This window comes from Dryas octopetala, chromosome 9 (assembly GCF_963921425.1).
Source record: "Dryas octopetala chromosome 9, drDryOcto1.1, whole genome shotgun sequence".
NCBI lineage: Eukaryota > Viridiplantae > Streptophyta > Magnoliopsida > Rosales > Rosaceae > Dryas > Dryas octopetala.
The window spans coordinates 8337326-8352912 of NC_141374.1; the positions used below are offsets into that span (position 1 = coordinate 8337326).

At 36.5% G+C, this 15587-nt stretch overlaps 3 protein-coding genes across 5 annotated transcripts; 2 read left to right on the forward strand and 1 right to left on the reverse strand.

Moving 5' to 3' along the window:
• Positions 1–31: 31 nt before the first annotated feature.
• On the reverse strand, positions 32–2974 carry LIL3:1 (Chlorophyll A-B binding family protein). Its single transcript, XM_086257037.1, has 3 exons — positions 2455–2974; positions 557–694; positions 32–448 (listed from the first exon to the last, which is right to left on the reverse strand). Exons 1-3 carry the CDS (start codon positions 2852–2854, stop codon positions 198–200), a joined length of 789 nt encoding a protein of 262 aa, XP_086113163.1. The 5' UTR covers positions 2855–2974; the 3' UTR covers positions 32–197.
• A 2124-nt stretch (positions 2975–5098) lies between these two features.
• Positions 5099–12641, forward strand: LOC147273663 (Xanthine/uracil permease family protein). 2 transcript variants are annotated; one of them, XM_086228528.1, is made up of 16 exons: positions 5099–5226; positions 5610–5907; positions 6303–6400; positions 6513–6689; positions 6804–6904; positions 7033–7108; positions 7465–7524; positions 7658–7842; positions 7950–8046; positions 8499–8585; positions 8716–8774; positions 8956–9047; positions 9146–9223; positions 9469–9617; positions 9715–9914; positions 12476–12641. In XM_086228528.1, exons 2-16 carry the CDS (start codon positions 5631–5633, stop codon positions 12495–12497), a joined length of 1758 nt encoding a protein of 585 aa, XP_086084654.1. In that variant the 5' UTR covers positions 5099–5226; positions 5610–5630; the 3' UTR covers positions 12498–12641. The 2 variants fall into 2 exon arrangements, with proteins under 2 accessions (XP_086084654.1, XP_086084655.1); XM_086228529.1 differs by lacking the exon at positions 12476–12641 and having other exon boundaries at positions 9715–10044.
• Positions 11422–14397, forward strand: LOC147273664 (heptahelical transmembrane protein 4-like). Of its 2 annotated transcripts, XM_086228530.1 has the most exons (4): positions 11422–11549; positions 12476–12749; positions 12986–13304; positions 13603–14397. In XM_086228530.1, exons 1-4 carry the CDS (start codon positions 11525–11527, stop codon positions 14254–14256), a joined length of 1272 nt encoding a protein of 423 aa, XP_086084656.1. In that variant the 5' UTR covers positions 11422–11524; the 3' UTR covers positions 14257–14397. The 2 variants fall into 2 exon arrangements, with proteins under 2 accessions (XP_086084656.1, XP_086084657.1); XM_086228531.1 differs by lacking the exon at positions 11422–11549 and having other exon boundaries at positions 12648–12749; positions 13033–13304.
• The last annotated feature ends 1190 nt before the right edge of the window (positions 14398–15587 follow it).

A 15587-nucleotide genomic window follows, 5' to 3' on the forward strand; every position in this document is an offset into this window, starting at 1 on the left:
AAACAATCCACCCCGCGAACCAAATGGGCCCTCATTGTAAACACAAAAAATACTAATAAAGATCCAAAAATCAATGTTGAAAATAGAATCTTCAGTCTCCACTAGCACATAGAAATTCCAGTAGCACAAGGATAAAAGAAGAAAACAAGTTAAATAACCCTACATTCAAAAGGCCAAGATCAAGATGGACAATTCAACTACTGTTTCTTGGAACTGCCAGGGGTCTCATCCTGCCAGGTTGCTTGCCATTGCTTGTCATAAAACGTTGTCTCGTCCAGCAGCTTCTTTAGGTTATCAACATCTTCATTCTTGCGGATCAGAAGCACTCCCGCCACAGCTACGAACAATAATGTTTTGCAGAAGAAATTCCCCATTTGGTCAACTAGACCTACTCCAGTCAAGCTATCAACGAAATAAGCCATAAAAAAACCTATCATAGCAGCACGACCTGCATAAAACTCGTAAAAGAGCACAAAATCAATTAGTTTGAGACACATTTCCTTTTCCATGATATATGTTTCAAACTTTCAATTAACACAAGTGGATCTGTACAAACCATTGAGTAGTTCAGCTTCAGGTAAATGGTATCTCTTTATCCATGCCCACCAAGGTACAATGGAGGTGTCAAAAACTACAGGGTTATCATTACTGGACGATTCTGGGTTATCCTGAAGCCATTTTCTCCTCCTAGCCTCTGAAAATAATATGCAAGGTGGTACATTAGAAATCAAGTAATTCCTGAATTATCAGGAAGGATAACAAGTTATTTTTCAAAGACAAAACTATAGTTGAATGCTAACTTCATCTGTTTCTCTCTATTCTGTAAAAGAAAATTTTTACAAAAAGCACAACATTGTTTAGCTAAATACAAAGGTGCACAAAGATGTTCTCCCCGTGGATTCTATTTCAGGCAGCAATTGATACTCTAGTAGGTCATGCGCAAAAAGAATCAAAGAGTTGGATAGATGATATTTCTCTAATATATAAGAAGAATACAGAAAAAGTATGAAATTCACATTGGGGATGATACTCTAGTAGGCCATTGTTAGTATTAAAAATTGCAGTAAGTAAAATAGACTCACAACTTGCTCTGGGAAGCTCTAGGAACTCGGACATGATTAAATTCACACTGGGGTGATTACTGATTAGTCCTCCACGAGACACTTATTTCTTTTTCTTTTGCAGAGTAAGTCTTGAAAAGAACAAGGGAAAGGAAAGTGTAAAATGCTTGAGAAAAGACACCTTATTTCTTAAGGGGACAATTTCTTTCACTTCTTGTTTCCAATGTCCAATGGAGCCTAAATACATTTATTAATTGAGGAACAGGGGAAGAGTACATTCTAATGTTGCACAATGAGCACAGAACCAACAAAGAAGACCAATGCCAACATAAAAAATTTAAAATTAAAATAAAGCGTCATCAAATACAAACTGCCCTTTAGTTTGAGGATCAAAGGAGGGTGGTCTGAATACAATCCCAAATTTATTATATTTCTTTGTTGGAGGGGAAGTAATATATAGAGGAGCATAGCTAGCTCACCATAAACAACAACATTTTTCTTAGCACCCACAATTAGCGGACATGCCAAGTTATTTCAATCCTCGAATTATCCCCACAATGTGAAATAGCTTCAAAATGCTAATATAAAGACACCTCCATGTTCCAATGGTGCAGCCACTTCAGGAAAAATCTGTAGATACAGAGCCACCTAAAGGGCCAAACTCATAACATAAAAGAGATGCCTTCACCCAAATTGCCATTGTTCAATTCAAAGACTCAAATAACACATATCAATACCACTCTAGAAAGGGCCATATGTAAATGAATGGTAATCAAGACCTTAAATACAGCAATAAAAGGTTGGGATAATCTCACTTGTTGCTGTTACATAATGTGCATTTTTACCAGTTGCTCACTGACAACAATCAACACAATGACATGCATTTGAATTATTGAAATAATAGACAAGAAACCCAAAATGTCTCAAGGCTGCACTAAGGAAAAGCCAATTTGGGTTCCTGGAAACCTAATAAAAATCTATTCATCTAAGTTCCAAGACTTTTGGAAAAAAGAAAAAAGAGTCAATTTGTTCTGACATCAACATGCATGTTCATAAATCAAATTAAACCATTTGGGTCTTACACTTCCAGCAGATGTTCCCATTCTACACAAACATTCCCAGTTGTGCATAATCATGCTTCTCCCACACCCAATACTTCTCAACTACTATTCAATGTTCCTTATCAAAGAAGCAAGGAAAGAAACAAAAAATTGAACTTTTAATTTCAAGTTCAATAAGTTATTTTCAGTATTGATAAATAAGAAATTAAAAATGAATGTAAAATGAGATATCATCTCCTACCAAATCAAACACAGCTGCATTAGAACTAAACAAAAAGTAAAGAGAACTAAACAAATTATAGACCAAAAAGAAAGAATCCTAGAACCCTCACCAGCATCAATAACAGCATCCCAGTCAGTTTTTCCACCTTTCTCAAATTGCTTCAAGTCCCAGGTCCCATTGACCCATCTGGTGTCCTCAAACAAACTGACCACCTTCACCTCCTCAATTGGTCCAGCTGACCCATTAGCCCCAACAGAGCTCTCACTCTTCTTTACAACAGGCTCAGGGGTTTCCGGGACCTTGGGCTCTGCTTTGGGCTCCACTGCAGTGGCAGCAGCTGAGCCGAGAGCTCCTGCTCCATTTTCAGCTGAGGCCTTGGTGGTGAAGAGGGGCTTGTTGGGTCTGAGAGAGAGATAAGGCTTGTGGGTCAGTTTGGGTTTGAGGAATAAAGAGGGAGAGAGGGTTGGGACATGGGTTGCAGGAGAAAACAAAGCCATGGAAATGGACATTGTTTGATTGCAGCAAAGGGGAGGGGTGTCAATCAGAAGTTCAGAACATGGTGCCTGTCTTGGGCTATCCTCATTCCTCAGCCTTAGAAATCAGAATTGGCCAAATGGGAAGTCTTTGTGTCTTGTAGCTTTGTTATTAAAATAGTAGTCGCAAGTATTTACTTATTATAAAAATGAGCTACGGTACAGTACGGATAGTAGTATGATGATACCATGCACATTCGCATTCAATTGCTATTTTGTTTTTAGGTTAATTATCATTTAATCCCCAAATTATTAGGAATTTGCACTTTGCCTTCACACTCAATTTTTTGACACTTCACCTCTCAAATTATGTTTCGTCAAACACTCAAACATATAATCCCTTTAGTAAAAAAAAAGTTGAATGGGCCGTCATCTTTGCATACATGGCATTTTCTCTTAGCGTCACCTGTGTAAAACTAATAGAGAATATTATTTTTTTTACAGAATGAAGGTCTTTTGTATGATGGAACATAGTACAGGGGTGAAGTGTCAAAAAATTTAGTTTGGGGGCAAAGTGAACATGTTGTAATATGGGTAGACCATATGTTTATTATACTTGTAGGGTATATAGTGAATAACGTTCATCCATATTATGACAAGTAAATTAGTTACATTATATGACGGTATAACGATTATACAGAATAATTACTCGAAATATGTTCTTCAACAAAAATAAATTTGATGTAATCAACTAGACCATATGATTATTAACTAGGCAAGGCCTTGAGGCTAGGCGGGGTGGGCGACCGCCTAGGGACCAGCCTAGTCCAGGGCCTCCTACTACAATTAATTTGGGTTTTTTATCCTATTGCTAAAAAAAAAAGAGAGCTTTTTGCCATTTATTTATTTTTGAATTTATAATAAACAAAAAACTAATTTAAATAAATATTTTTGTGGTTAGAAATTGGGTCCTCTCTGATATTTAATCAAATATGTTGATATATATTAGTTTTGTGCACTTAAAGATTTTCAAATAATTTAAATTTCACTAAATTTATGGTTATCAAGTTAGAAATTGCTTGTTATTGATTTTTTTGCTCAACTTTTTTTTTTTAGTTGGGAGAGGAGAGATTGAATTTGGGTGCACTATGGGTAATTTTACTGCCCTTCCAACTGTGCTACCCAACAACTTCTTTGTTCAACTCATTTTTGTTATTGTATGGGCAAATTACCTCAATTTTTTTTCTTGCCTAGGGCCTCCTAAATCCTCGGCTTGTCATTAACCATATGTGTGTAAATATGATGGAAGAGAATAAATGGATTTACAGTAAGGAATGCATATTTACTCTAGCAATCTTGAGTTTATAAATCTATTATCAAAATTGCAATTGTTGGGTAGCCCAGTTTGAGGGGCCATAGAATTATCCACAATGCAATCAAGTTCGATCCTCTCTCTCCCAAATAAAAAAAAATTATTATCAAAATCGTTTGATGAGATTGAAATATAATTTACTTTTTTTTTATAGGATCATCATCGATATACATAGTTTTGCGTTTTTTTTCTTTATCTTATAAATTCAAGAAGGAGATTTGAACTCGAAATTTTTTAGAAATGCAAGAAAAAAAAAAAACCCAAATATCTAGTTGGCACTTGGCAAATAGTTTTGTCTTTGATTATTGGGTAATGCAAGGAGAACCATGTCATTATACCACATTTATGGTACAACATGATGTGGCTTCATAATCTAAAAAGAGAGAGGAAGAGAGAGGAAGAAATCAAAGGTGGCTAGGAATCCACATCATGTGGTACCACAAATAAGGTACAAGGACATGGTACCTGGCATTTTCCTTGATTATTTTTCCCAGTAATGCTACACTTACCACATTTTTATACCACAATTTCATACCATCTCACATGGCATTCATACATTGGACACTAAAAATTAAAAAATAAAACCTAAAAAAGAAAAAGGAAATATCATTCCAGTAAAGTAATGACACATCAAGTGGGATACAAATATGGGAAAAAAAATGTGGGACAACTAGCATTATTGTATTTTTCCTGTATTCCCATATTTGATTGATTTATTTTAGTGAAGCAAACATTTCTCCCTTGTGGGGCCATGGGGGTGTTCAAACGGAGGACAGCACCCGCCAACTGGGTCAACCTCGTCCAACTATCCAAAACGCTGTCGTTTTACATATCCGAAACCGATTCCGAGTCCAACAATCCGAGACGGCTTCCGCCGGATAATCGGAATGTCTCGGAGTGGGAGTGTACTGGCTTCTGAACCAGAGAGAAAATGCTCGGAACTGAAGAAGAAGACGAAGAATGAAAATCACGAAAATGCTCGTGCAGTTCAACCTCCAAAGCTCGAACTTGAAGAGCAGCAGTGATGCAATTTCTGGTGAGTGAGAATGCATAATTGTTTTACTACGAAACCATTTGTGGTTGACGATAGAAAACCGTTGAAAATATTCAGCATTCAATGAAAATTGATTTCTGAATAATTTGAATTGCTCAAAATGATTTCTCACTCAATTCACAAATTGATGACCACCATTATCATTCAATCATTGTTTGTTATTCCAATTTGTAACGGTTGCTGCTTCGAAATTCGAATCACTTTCTCACTTGGTACTCAATTTCGAGCATTACCCATTTAACTCATTACGCATCTCCAATAAATATGGGTTATTACAGTTTGTAACGGTCTACTTGACAGCTAAATTGTGTGAGAAAGCTCTCTGGCTACTCTATAACCTCTCTTTGGTTCTCTTTCCTCCGTAGACATCTGCAAACTAGCAAGACATGGCCAAAGGTGGCGGTGGCTGTAACAATAACAATGCTGGTACTGGTGGCGGTGGCGGTAACATCAACAACTGTGGTGACAACAGTAACAACTATGCTGACAATGGTGATAACAATAACAACTGTGGTGGCGGCAGCGGTGGAGGCACTAACAACAACAAGAATTGTGGGGGGAGTGGAAATAACAACATCAAGAAAGTGGAGGAGTTACAACCGCACCCACTGAAAGAGCAGTTGCCTGGTGTTCAGTATTGTGTTAACAGTCCGCCTCCATGGCGTTCGTATTCTCTCTTATTATTATGCTCTTATAATCTCAAATTCTCAATGTGAAAGACTATTCATGTTCATGTTCATGTTCGTATTCATGTTCGTGTTCGTGTTCATGTTAATGTTCATGTTCGTGTCCATGTTCATGTTCGTGTTCGTGTTCGTGTTCGTGTTCGTGTTTGTGTTTGTGTTTGTGTTTGTGTTCGTGTTCATGTTCTTGTACGTGCTCATGTTCCTGTTTGTGTTCATGTTCCTGTACGTGTTTATGTTTGTGTTTGTGTTCATGTTCGTATTCATGTTTCTGTTTATGCTCCTATACGTATTCATGTTCCTGTTCGTGTTGGGTATTGTGTTATCTTTCATGGTTACAAGCACTGTAACGATTTTATCTTCATGGTTATGCAGCGGAAGCTGTTGTGTTGGGTTTCCAGCATTATCTTTTGACTCTTGGGATTACCATCTTAATCCCAAGTATGATTGTTCCTCAAATGGGTGGAGGAAATGTAAGGGCTTGATTGCTAAATTTATGATTCTAATTTGTTCCTCGAGTATGATTCTAACTTTATGATTGTTTCACGTATTAGATTAATTTACTTGAGTCTTTTTTCGTCACAGGTTGAGAAGGCTAGGGTGATACAAACCATGCTCTTTGTTTCGGGGTTCAGCACACTCTTCCAATCTCTATTTGGAACCCGACTTCCCACAGTGATAGTCGGTTCATATACATATGTAATCCCCACAACTTCAGTACTCCTAGCCAGTAGATATAAGGAATACACAGATCCTCATGAGGTCAGGCTTAACTTATTTATTCTTGGTTTTGAAAAATAATTTCCTATAGGTGAAATCACTTTCTAGTTTCCATGGATCTCTTCCTTGATTGAGCCTTATGAATGAATTTTCCAGAAGTTTACACAGACGATGAGAGGTATACAAGGTGCTTTAATCATTACTGCCAGTTTTCAGATGATTATGGGCTTCCTAGGCTTGTGGAGAAATGTTGTAAGGTAAATTATTTTGAACTGAAGATCTGGATTGTTGAATGCAAGTAATCAATTAAACTTTTCAAATTATTACTAGTTGTATTTGATACTTTTTGAATTGTGACTGTAGTTTCTTAACTTTCTTGATGCAGGTGTCTTAGCCCTCTTTCTGTTGTCCCATACATAACTTTTACGGGACTTGGTCTCTATCATCTTGGTTTCCCTATGGTAAAGAGTTCTCAATTGATCTTTCATTCTTTTCTCATAGTTAATGTTTATTTTTTTGAACCTTAGCACTATGAAGTATTAAATGCATGTTATCATATTGCTTTCTTTCCCCCTCAAAAATCTGAATTCGAGTTTTCAAATTCAAGAAATAAGCATTAAGTCATGAATGGCTTGGTCTGCCTGATTTATGTGTTCCCTTTTATTTTGAAAGTGAGAAAATGAGAATGCATATATATCCATTTTGTATGTTGGTGCAAGTAGATTATCGAAATTTGGTTACTCTTAACATTAGGTTTTGGTAGGCAGTGTATTTACTATCCACCTCTTTTTTCCCCTCTTTTTTTCTCTTCTTCTAGTTGGCCAAATGTGTTGAACTTGGGCTTCCAGAGTTGATCATCATGGTTTTCATCGCACAGGCAAGTCTTGATCAATTATTATTTACTCTGCCTACTCCAGATACCACACAGTATATGACATCAAATGAAGAGTCTTTTCCTTTAGTTTTCTCATGGCACTAAGTAATGTTCTAGATGATTAACTGTTTTGCAGTATCTTCCTCATTTTATACATACAAAGAAGCAAATATGCGACAGATTTGCTTTGCTGTTCTCTGTTGCAATTGTATGGTTGTTTGCACAACTTCTGACCTCAAGTGGTGTGTATGACCACAAACCTGCCAGTACCCAAATTAGTTGCCGCACTGATCGTACTGGCCTTCTTGGTGCATCTCCATGGTGAGCTTCTGTATGCGATCTGTAATTATCTATTAACTCATTTTGTCTCTTGAGTATTTTGACAACAATGGATCTTCTTGTCTTTTTGCTTTGTCATAAATATGCAGGATATATATTCCTTATCCGTTTCAATGGGGGAGCCCCACTTTTAATGCAGGAGAAGCTTTTGCAATGATTGCTGCTTCTTTTGTTTCAACCTTTGAGGTTCATTCCTATTTTCACTTAAGTTACTTGGGAATACTTGTAGTATAAAGGAATTATTAAACTAGATTTATGTCAAAGGTTCTAAATCTACAATGATACTGTTGTATAAATTTTGGTTTATAATTTGACTAAGAATTTGATGGTAGCAGTGAATTTGTTAAGTACTTTAGCTTACATTATACACAGTAGTTAACAAAATGCAAGTGTAAGTCTCTATGGCTCAGTTGTGGAATCTGCTTTAGGAAAACACATTTATAAAATTTATAAAAATCTTAGAACCAATAGTTCATCATCTAATGGATTTTTCCGTTCTAATACTCTATCCGAGAGTTATCAGTATTTATCAATGTTGTTCCTATATAATGGAATGCTTTTGGATCAAATGAAAAAGACATTGTTGAGAAAAAGATGGCTTTCTAGTTATATTGTTAGTATACCTTCAATGTTTGCAGTCCACTGGTACATTTTTTGCTGCAGCAAGATATGGGAGTGCCACACCTGTACCACCCTCTGTCATTAGCCGTGGTGTTGGCTGGCTGGTAGGGACATCTTTGCCTGTTGCTCGTCTAATTTAGAATTGTGACGTTTTTCTATTCTAGGTGCTTTGCTCCATTGTCAATTTTTTATGTTTTTTTTTTTTTTAATTTTATTTTTCTTCTTTAATTTCAGGGTATAGGAGTTTTACTTAATGGGATGTTTGGTTGTCTAACCGGCTCTACTGCTTCAGTGTAATGAACTCAAACCTCATGTCTCTATTTTCAGTAAAATTCATGCCTTCTTTCGATTTATGCATGTATACAATGCAGCAGGGTTTTTTTTATACAAGAAAAAGGGTTGGAATCCTAACCTAACAATTTGTATTTTACCAAATTTTTTCTTCTTATTACACTCTTCTAATTTGCCACGCAGGGAAAATGCTGGTCTATTAGCAATGACTAGAGTTGGAAGCCGTAGAGTCATCCAAATATCAGCTGGGTTCATGATCTTATTTTCTGTATTTGGTATGCTGCCAATTTTTCGACGTAGTTTCATACTAGTTCTTATACTACATATGTATTCTTCATCGTTTCTCATGTTGCCTAGTGGTGTTCTTAACCAGGAAAATTTGGAGCACTTTTTGCTTCTATTCCATTGCCAATAATAGCAGCTATTTATTGTATTTTATTTGGCTATGTTGGTACGTATCTCTGTTTGTTTAGACATCTGATCATTGTATTGACATTTTCATGTTTTCATACATTGCAGAACATGCATTATGATGATTTCTCCTATGTTTTTATCCTACACAATCCCATTAATGCATGAGTACATAAGTTTCAGTTGTTTGATTGAAATATTGTGAATTAAGTTGTCAAACAACAAAAACAAGAAATATGATTCTAATGCCTTATATTTAACAATCGCCTATAATGTGACTTGCAGCTTCTGCAGGTCTTGGTTTTCTCCAATTTTGTAACTTGAACAGTTTCAGAACAAAATTTATATTGGGCTTCTCTTTCTTCATGGGAATTTCAGTACCACAATACTTCAGAGAATATTATCACACAGGGTCCAAAAGCAGTACTGGATGGGTAAGATTTTTTTTTTTTTTTTCCTAGAGTCTTATAATTTTTTTCGTTTAAAATCTTCCATTGGCCTTGCTTATTCTAATTTGCTCAATTACTTCAGTTTCACAATATAGTGACTGTCATCTTCATGTCCCACACAACGGTAGCTTCTCTGGTTGCTATGATATTGGACTGCTCACTGTCCCGTGAAACTGATGCATCTCGAAAAGACAGCGGTTTATATTGGTGGGAGAAGTTTTGCTTATATAGCTCGGACGTTAGGAACGATGAATTTTATGCGCTACCATGCAGATTGGACAAGTATTTCCCAGCCCTTTGAATCTATAAAACTACTGCTTGAAACCATCATCCCCCCCTCTCTCTCTCTAAACCAATTTCTCCAATTTTCTTCTTCACTGCTTCACTGAATAAAAAGCAAGAAAAGGCACTAGTTTCCAATCAATTTTTGCACTTGAGTTTTTAGCTTGGCAAGAAGAAGATTGTTTGCTTTCAATATAAATAGAATGCATTATGCATGCATGTTTGAGTGTGTGTTTACTTTCTTTTAGCATTCAATTGTCATTTCATATTCAATTCTATTAAGATATGTGGTCAGATTAATTTGATAATTTTTTATATTTTAGTTTTTTACCCTCATTAAAAGGATAGGTTCAACCCAACCCAAAGTACGATTCATATCGGTTCAGATTGTGTCCGAGAGGGGCAGGTCCCTTTTTTAATTTACTTTTTATCTTTTAATATGATTTATAAAATTTATAAAATTATTGAACAGAAAAGAGATTGAGAGTAGATATATATATATATATATATATATATATATATAGAGCAAGAGCGATTAAGAGAAATTGAGAGTAAATATTGAGAGTAGATATTGAGAGAGAAAATTAGAAACCAACCTGAAGGATTTATACTAGCCAAGGCAATTTTTAGTGTTGGCTTTTTGGAAGATGAAGAAACCTTTCTTCAATGCAATTGATAAACAAATTAATCGAAGAAATGTAAAAGGCTCTTTTCAAAAAGAAAATATGTAAACAGGTTGTGTCTACCCTCAAATATGTCACATGCTTTTACTAATTTAACTGAAAGCAAGTTTGACTAGGTTGATCTAATCAGCTCAAATTTTTAGTCTAGTGAGACCTAAAGTGTCAAATATATCTACGGTTAGGTCGAGTCAGTCTTAAATAAATTCGGTTTGTGTTAGATATGAATCAGTTCAATTCATGTACACCATTATTGAATCATACGAATCAACAATGATTTTAAAACGTCAAGTAAACTGATATAATATTGGGTTATTTTTAACGAGTTAGGTTTGTGCCAAATATGCATCAGTCTAACCAAATGTACCCCACTATTGAATCATAGTGATCAACGAAGATTCGAAATGCCAAATACACTGATGCAAAAAAAATATTGTAACACGCGACCAGTTGTTGTGACTTTGTGTTCTTTGTTTGGTCAATATCAGTTTTTATGACTTAATGAGGAGAAGAAAGTTCCATTATAAGTTTATAACCACCCAAGAAGTTGCGTTGTCGTCGCAAATAGGTAGCCATTTGTCAAGAAAAGCCCAAAGACAGCTTCTCAAATTAAGATTTCCTTCCAAATTTACACAATACACATTCAATCAATGTCTTGGTATTTAATGACACACATGACACACCAACCAAAACTTTCCTCCTCACCCCAGCTTTACTGCCTCTCCCTTTCTCATCACACTTTTCATCAGCATTTTCTACTTTTCTCGGGAAATTTTCTTTCCCTGGAAAGGAAATTTTGCCAAGAAAAATAACTATTTTCGACGGCAATTGTTTTCATCGACGCTTTTTTGTGTTTTTGGCAGTTTCCTTTAAAGAGACCCAAATAAATCCAAAATATATATATATATATATATCTTCTGGGTTTTGATCATGGGTGGTGGTTCTCCAAGACCAAGTAATTTTTCTCTCACATGTCTTCTGAGTTTAATATTTCTCGTCCAATTGTGTTCTGCCAATTAATCAGCTGATGATTTTGGGTATGGTCTATGAAAACTTGATTGCATTGTGGCCTGGCTTCACCATTTGTATATTTTACTGGAAAATCTGTCAATTTGTTGTGAATATTCATTTTTGTGTCATTGTTTGTTGAAAATCTTAAAAGAATTACCAATGTTTATCAAAAAAGTACACCTTTTGTTTATTTTTTTTTTCTTCACCTGATTATCTGTTGGCCTATATATCTCTGCAAACTTATGATGAGCTCTGCTAGATTGGGTTAGAGAGGCTCCCAAGCCTCCCAGATTCCCTTAATGACACTCTTTTAATTAAATAGCTATGGGTGAGGGGAAAAGATCTACAAATAAACCTTAGTCTGGATAATCTTTTGTGATATAAATTCTAGAGGATGTATATCTACTTATAAAGCCAACAACGGGTCATAGACTTTCTAATTTTGGCTCCTGAACTGTTGGTTTACTGTAAAGCAATGAGTTGGGTACATGTTAACAACCTGGTGTGATTGAACTGTTTTTAACCAAGTGTCTCTCAAGGGTTTTACCCTTTTGGGTATATTAGATATTCAAGAATATTGTTTATCAAACATTTAATCATCTATCATTACTAAAGAAAATTTTGAAATAATTTAGGAAACACAAGAATATGGGAGGACCTGCATATGAATAATAAAGTGAACTCCACTGGTATTTTCTCAGATTTTGTGCATCTGATACTTGTTTCTTTTTATTTTTCCAAGAAAAGCTCTTCTCATGCAATGCCTGTTGCATTAGCTTGTGATGTCTTCTTTAACTTTTATCAGAGCTTCATTTGTAGTCTTATTTAGTATGACAATGTCCCTCATTGATTCTTGTTTGTGGGTTGCAGAGATGATAGGTGGCCGCTATGAGAATTGGGTTGCTTCCTCTGAATCATTAGATAATCATTTTGACTGTGAAGATGGAGAAAAAGTGTCTCTAAAGGAAAGAAAGGGAAAGAGACTATGGAAGAAAGGAAAAAATCAGCTTGTTGAATACCATTCATTGCCTGGGTTTTTAAGAGACAACGAGTTCATTCTGGGTTATTACCGATCCGAATGGCCTTTGAAGCAGGTGTTTCTAAGCATCTTCTCCATTCATAATGAGACTCTTAATGTCTGGACGTAAGCACTTTAGTTCAAGAACTTATTACCTCTTTTAATCTAATGCTTATTTTGTTTTTCTTTTCCTTTCTCCCTCCCTAATTTATATACATTCATGTTGGTAATACCTTGTGAAATTGTGATACATGATTTTCATTATATTTGATGCAGTCCTTATATGAAACAACATTGATTACTGATAAATGATTTTAGGACCTTTGCTCTTAAACATTCTTGAATTTGTTTGTACTTTGTAGGCATTTGATCGGGTTCTTCCTTTTCCTCTTCTTAACCATATACACAGCAACAAGAGCTCCAGACTTCATGGATCTTCATTCCCTGCAACGTTTGCCTGAGATGATTAGAAGAGCTGATTTGTACAAAATTCATCCAGAACTGTTGAATTGCCTCCCTTCACTGCCCAACCTGTCTGATCTTTATAAATTAAAAGACGAGTTTAAGACATCTTTGCCATCTATGGATTTTCTCTCAGTTTCAGGGAATGTAATGGAACTTCTCACCAAATGCTTGCCTGAGCGATTCTCCCATGCCTATCAAACTGAGAATTCTGTTGTGGTATTGTCCTGCTCCTTGACATTGACTCCCACGATATATTGATATAACATGCAACTCTGCTTGTAAGTTATGTTCACGCAAAACTGTCATTTCATTGCTTTCAAATTGGTTACCACGTCTTTTCACCTCATATGCGTCAGTTTTTGACCGAGCTACCTGACTACATATAATTTTCTATAAAATATCTCTGTAAAACCTGTTCTATATACTTATGGAAACATACTTTTTAATTCGAAGTTGTCCTTTTGTTTTCATGTTTCACGGCCTGATGCCTTTGTTATTTGTTTGATAATTGCAGCATGGACTGAAAGAAGATTTGATGAACATGGTGGCTCCCCTTATGTATCGACCTATTACTAGGTGGCCCTTTTTTGCTTTCCTAGGCGGAGCCATGTTCTGCTTGCTAGCCAGTAGCACATGCCACCTCCTTGCTTGCCACTCAGAGCGCCTTTCTTACATAGTACTCAGGTGTGACTATGCAGGCATCGCTGCACTCATTGCAACCTCCTTTTACCCTCCTGTCTACTACTCCTTCATGTGCAACCCCTTCATTTGCAACCTCTACTTGGGATTCATAACACTACTAGGTAGCGCCACCATTGTTTTCTCCCTCCTCCCACTTTTTCAAGGACCCAAGTTCCGTAGTTATCGTGCTTCTCTCTTCTTTGGGATGGGCGTGTCAGGTGTGGTGCCTTTAGCACATAAGCTCATATTGTACAGAAACCAACCAGAGGTCCTCCAGACTACTGGCTATGAGGTGTTAATGGGTGTTCTTTATGGATTGGGGGCTTTGATTTATGCTACAAGGATACCAGAGCGATGGAGACCGGGAAAGTTTGATATTGCTGGCCACAGTCACCAACTTTTTCATATCTTGGTTGTGGCGGGAGCTTACACACACTATCGTGCTGGGCTGGTCTACCTAAGATGGCGGGACTTGCAGGGTTGCTAGCCTTGAGACTTGGGAGCCAGCATTAGGTCATAGTGGATGGATCCTTTCTAGGCCTTCTTCTGTGTTGGGGTTGGGATCTTTTTATTTTTATTGGCATGTTGAAACTTCATGAAAATTGAATCAAAGGTATAGTATAACTTTTTCTCGGGCCAGAATAACATTTTAGTGTGGTTGGTCATAAATTTTGGACATTGTTCTATTCTCCTGAGATCAAAAACCTTCTAGCATGTCTAAGTACAATTTTGATTACCAAAGAGACCTCTTATAATCGAACTCTTGTTATGGGGTGTGGGCATAAGTGCTCTACCACTAGAGCTAGAAGTTCCGAACCCTAAAGCTTTAAGTAACAAAGTCCGTGAGCCATACAACCCGTGTCTATACGAATAGCATGCCTGTATGGGTTCTGCACAAAGAAACTACCTGGCTCAGAAGTTTCAATTGTCCAATAAATTTTCATGATCACATAGACAAATTCTTTGACTGCTTTGCTGTACTTTTTTTGTTGGGTCAAATAACAGAAATTCATAGAAAATTACATCAATAGATTATCGAGCTCCAAGACCTCCAAACCAACATGGAGGAACATTATGTCAGATGGATTTAACAAGCTTTTTATGGACAAAGCTGCTACGTACAGATGTGCAGTCATGTTATATTGGCATCTTACATGAGTAGAGAAATAAAATGGGAACCAAACTGCCAGTTGCTTGATGTCATAGACAATAATTTCAATCTGGCCATTCACAACTGACCCTTATGAGTAATATGGAAGCAAATTTCCAAGCTTTTCCTGGCTGTTTCAGCTTCAGCTGTAAGACTATCAGAGCATCTAATGTTTCAATTGCAGCCTATCATAAAAAAACTCCCCTGTGCATCTCTAGTAGGACACATGCATTTTATTTTAGGAAATCAGAAGCATACTACACATGGAAAATTGTCTAAATTCAATCTGTTAGAAGATTGCAAAAAAATGCACATTTCCAAAGCATTTACTGTGTGTGGAAGTAGCTCCACATGGAAATAAGAGAACAGCTTTGATAAGATAAGGATGCCGCTAATGTGGTCCAAAGTTTAGCATCCTCCATAATTAAAGTGTACACGAGATCAATATCTCCTGGTTGGGAAGCCTTCTTCAACCTCAGGTCTGTTCTAGGAGAGTAATGATTGATCCGATACAGTCAACCATTATCTTTCTCTTCGCACCAACCTCAACACTTTGCCCCTCTCCCAGTTTCCCACTTCTCTTTCTAACCTCACTTTCATCATTATTCTGCCCCTTTTTCACCTCAACAACTCCACCACAAGAATCCAACTGCTCTAAACAACAAGAA